Here is a 4,730-nt window from a genome sequence, read left to right on the forward strand (position 1 = left end):
CGTTAAGCTGAAACATATTCAAGCAAAACTTGTTAACAATTGCTTCTTAACAAAATATTTCATGATATACAAATGCCAATCCATTTGCATCCGAGTAACGTTGAATCAATGTGCAGAAATTAATTCGTAGTAGACCTCATTACGCCCGAGTCACATCAGGATAAACGGATATGAAAACCAATCCATATCGATTCGATGCGTACCGTTAATACTATTCTTGTCTTGTCGATGAGACGTATTATACGAAACTCTACAGACATACGTATCGCATGATTCATACATGTAGACAGTGATCGATGACTTATGCTCTGAGAGAAGCAGGGAAGAATTATTCACGCAAATGAGCGCGCGCTCGTTGCTTCATCGATATTCTTCCTCCGTTCCCGACAGCGAGCGGCTCGATTCGGTACTTCCGATCCGGAAGTCGAGGATGTAATATAATGGAACGATATTGCGCGAGGGAGTGCAAGTTAGGTATGCATGGATCGCCTGAATATAGCTGGCGCGTTAATACCAGAACACTCCTAGGTGCTCGAAAGGGAGATAAATACGAGAAATGATACGAGTTGTGTCAGACAAGAAGGGGTGGAGGCCGCTACAAAGAACAAATTTGTTGTGCCGAATACAATTGGTCCCAGAAGTGTCACGAATGTTCTATGATGATAGAGGATAATGAGAAGCTCGATTTACAGTCGGCGAAAAATATCATGTACGTTTTCTCTCGGACAATGAAAGTAACAGGATTAAATTTACTTAATTGACTCATGAATATAGAAAGAAAGACCTTTTAACCTTTATTATTTATCTAACGTAGCATATCATATATTTTTTCTTTTTTTATCATTTAAATTAAGCGTCGTCATTATGGTAGAAAAAAAGATCCGCTTAGATGACTTTTAAACTTGGATTTACTAATTAATAAAAAAGAATTTGACACTTAAAAAATATTACTACGTAAAAGTTATATGTGTATGTATGTATGTATTATATATATATATATATATATATATATGTATATAATTGTGAGAGCTATGGATATAAATTTGTACTTAATTAATGTTATACTCACCGTATGCTACGCGTGATGCTTCCCGAGTGGTGAATGCGAATGAACTCGTTGCTGGTGGTAGCGATGTGAAAGTACGATTGCTTCTCGTTGACGAAGAAGGTGTCGGGTACCCAAATGTTCTTGATGAATTCTGAACCGACGCTGAGCGTCTCGACGCCCGGTCGCGGCTTGAACGCGAGTCGTGGATCCGTCCAGAATTGTCGAAAGTAAAAATCCAACGTGAAGTCCTGGTACGACACAGGTGACTTATTAGATTGGTAGTCGTTTGTGTTCACAGATATATTAGAGAAATACGAGGATTCACGTAAGCGTATTTTTTTATTGTATTTTTATGATTGCTCCGAAAACTGATATGCAATTCGCTGAGTTATTATTAATGTATCTTTTAAATAAAAATTTGTATGTAATATATGCAGTTAGCATTATATGACACAAGAGTTCTCTGCAAGAAACACAGTATATTAAAAAAAATAAAGTTATATTTTAAAAATATATTACATTCACTAAAATGCATTTACTTAGTTATGACATGCTTTCTACGATTTTCAATTAAAGATTTGGTTAAAAACCAAAAATGCTTGGGTAAATGCCAAAGATAACTATTTCAAAACAAATATTCGTATTTCTCAAAGCATATTCATCTTTATGATTGATCAGATATTTTTAATCGGATTTGCGTCTGGAAATTGGGAAGGCCAATCCATTGATCAATGTCATTTTTATATTTATGAAAATTTTATAAAAAAACATGATGACAGGTTATTATTAATGATAATGGTAATTGGATGCCATAACTAAGTAAATGCATTTTAGTAAATATAATGTACTTTTAAAATTAATTACAATTTTTTAATATACTCGGTTTCTTTCAGAGATACGCTCTTGTGTCACACTGGCTGCAAAAATATTCCAAAAATAACATAAAAATAAAATGAGTAAATTTAACAATTTAATAATGAAATAAATATAATAATAATAGATATTATACACTCTTAAAAGTATGGATTTAATACACAATAACGTATCTGTATGTATAATAATTCTCATCATATTAGTGTTAAGTATTATCAATATGGTGCAGATTAATATCATGGATTTTAACATCATGGATTTTAACATCACGCCAATGTCAATATAAATATTGGAGGATTTAAATCCTGTTGGCGTAAATATTAACATCAACATGGTGAGAATTATATGAACATTACCATGGTTTTAAATCCATACTCATATTTTTTAAAGATACAAAGATAATTAAAAACTTAATATTACTTGCATTTTCAAAACAGATATTCGAGAAATAAAAAATATTAATAACTCATAAAATGCGCTTTTCTTATTGTCAAATTCTTAATTTCAACGAATAATTTGTTAATTAGTTATTAGAAATATTAAGAAGTGTTTTTGATGTTTGCATACTTTTTGAACAGAGCATATAAAGATCAATTTGAAATGCTACGTTAGTCCTCGTTATTCTCATGAGTCTGAGCGTATAAAATTTGAAGAGATTGAAAAGACATATGCGTTTCTACGCGAAGGAACGCAAAGTTGTGCCAGGTAAATAACAATTGTGGTATAATTTAGCCGCCCGCGTTTACGATGCGGCCGTCGTTTTGGATGTAACGTGTCGATCGGAAGAGATATTCGTGCAAGGAGAATTAAAGTACGGGAGAGGAAATATATTTGGGATCGCGTACGTCGACAGGCATCTCTGAAAACTTATACGAGACGGTTCATCGTGTTATCGTAATACGAAGAATCGGCCACTTAACGTTTACGTGACCCTATATCCAGACCTCCTCCGGTGTTCTACTTGACCTCACGCTGTGAAATGAAGCGAGGCTAATTCGGCGCGGCGCGGCTATAAAGTCCAAAGTTGCGACGGTAACTTCGAGAGCTTTGTAGAACGCTCCATCATTGGGTCTCACACTCGCAAGAGCGTTTATCCTTAGGCTTGAGCGACGTGTGAGAGCAACTCGGACGAAAGTGATTTCGGGTAAACCGTGATTGACGACCATGCTATTCCATTACCAAATCCTTACGATATTAAATTATATTAAACGCGAGCTTGACAAATATTTTTATTTATTAAATTTAATTTCTTTAACAAATAATTTGCGATCTAATTGCACTAATACGTAACAACGTATTACACGCGACAAGAGAATTTAGTTTAGACAGATAAAAATTACGCATATAAATTAAATAAAATTAAGTTAGAGATTTTATAATTATTCATCGTTAGTGGATGATTTATATGAAACTTTAGCCTTCATGATACTATAAAAACACTATAATAATAAAAGAGATGAACTTTAAACTTTCATAATTGCAATGGAAATAATCGGGAGATATTAAGAAATTATTTCCATATATGAAAATGATGTAATCATCAATAATTCTAATTATCTAATAGTAAATTTGATTTCTTGCATTACACTAGATTAGTGCATACTAAAAGCTTTTATACATGAAATGAGCAAAATTAAATGTAAAAAAGCATAGATATAAATATTTTAAACAATTAAGTATCCAGTAACGTTATTTTTATGTCATTTAATGGAATTTACATGTATTATTTCATTATCAAAGTTGATTATATTATATCTTTGCTTTTTATTTTATATAATTTAATGTATATTGATCTATCTACTGATTCATCTAATAATTTAAGTGCATCGATTACAGCGCGGATTCCTAATTGCCCTATATTAATTTATGGTTTATCAATTAAATTATTATACTGATCTAATACCTATAGTACGAGTGACCAAATTCACTATAATACAATGTAAATAATATGTTATTATGCCGACATAAACTCGTTGGCAATGTCGCGAGCTTTCTAAATTGCTCTACTGCCGATTTCGCTGAAATCTTTATTCATATGGGTGCGGAAGTTGAAATACTGAACTAACTGAAACCATAAATGAGTAGAGATTTATTAACCAAAATAGAAGTTTCTTAATCGCCTTCCTATTATAGCAAGAAATCCTGAGTAGAATGTTAAAACTTGTTTGATATCATGAGGTTTTGTTACCTTACTATATTACTGGATTAAACTATAACAGAATTTGATAATTGTTAAATTATAATTGATTGAAGATTTTAAACAAGCTATAGTTTAAGTTTGTTTCGTACAAAATATAAAGAAAATTATATTATGACTTTTTGCGTCATTGATAATATGGATAGATATACACGGTTGCTATATTTTTTTTAATAAATTAAATATTTTTCGTTATTATTTTTTAATTAGTTCAAAATATGTGCTGATCATTTCATCGTTATAATTACTTTTTGATAAGCCACATGCTATTTCATTTGATTTATTACTGTAATATCACAATTGTTTCACTATCACACAATTGTTTCTAATTAGTCTTATATTACAAAGCCACGTTAAGAATCTGATACAAGCCTGCCTGTAAGCGCACAGTTACGATAGTGAGTTAATAGTTTATAATTACGATGCTAGGCACGATTATGACTCGTAATCTTATGCGAGAACATACGCGTGACCTGCACGCCTCGTGAGCATCGAGATTCCTGCCGACGTAGGTTCAATCACAGGACAGGAGTTTCGCGACGCGAGTATAATTCGTGTGTACACGCGAACGAGATAAGGTGTGGAGACCGTGTATGTATAGTGACTACATAT

At 32.3% G+C, this 4,730-nt stretch overlaps 1 protein-coding gene across 1 annotated transcript in view; it reads right to left on the reverse strand.

Moving 5' to 3' along the window:
- Positions 1 to 4,730, reverse strand: part of LOC108687631 (gamma-aminobutyric acid receptor subunit beta) — a 75,333-nt gene that overhangs the window by 13,836 nt on the left and 56,767 nt on the right. Inside the window, 1 exon segment of the mRNA XM_018193507.1 lies at positions 1,066 to 1,296. Within this exon segment, the coding sequence (XP_018048996.1) occupies positions 1,066 to 1,296 (231 nt within the window).

Source organism: Atta colombica, unplaced genomic scaffold (genome assembly GCF_001594045.1).
Source record: "Atta colombica isolate Treedump-2 unplaced genomic scaffold, Acol1.0 scaffold210, whole genome shotgun sequence".
Taxonomy (NCBI): Eukaryota; Metazoa; Arthropoda; class Insecta; order Hymenoptera; family Formicidae; genus Atta; species Atta colombica.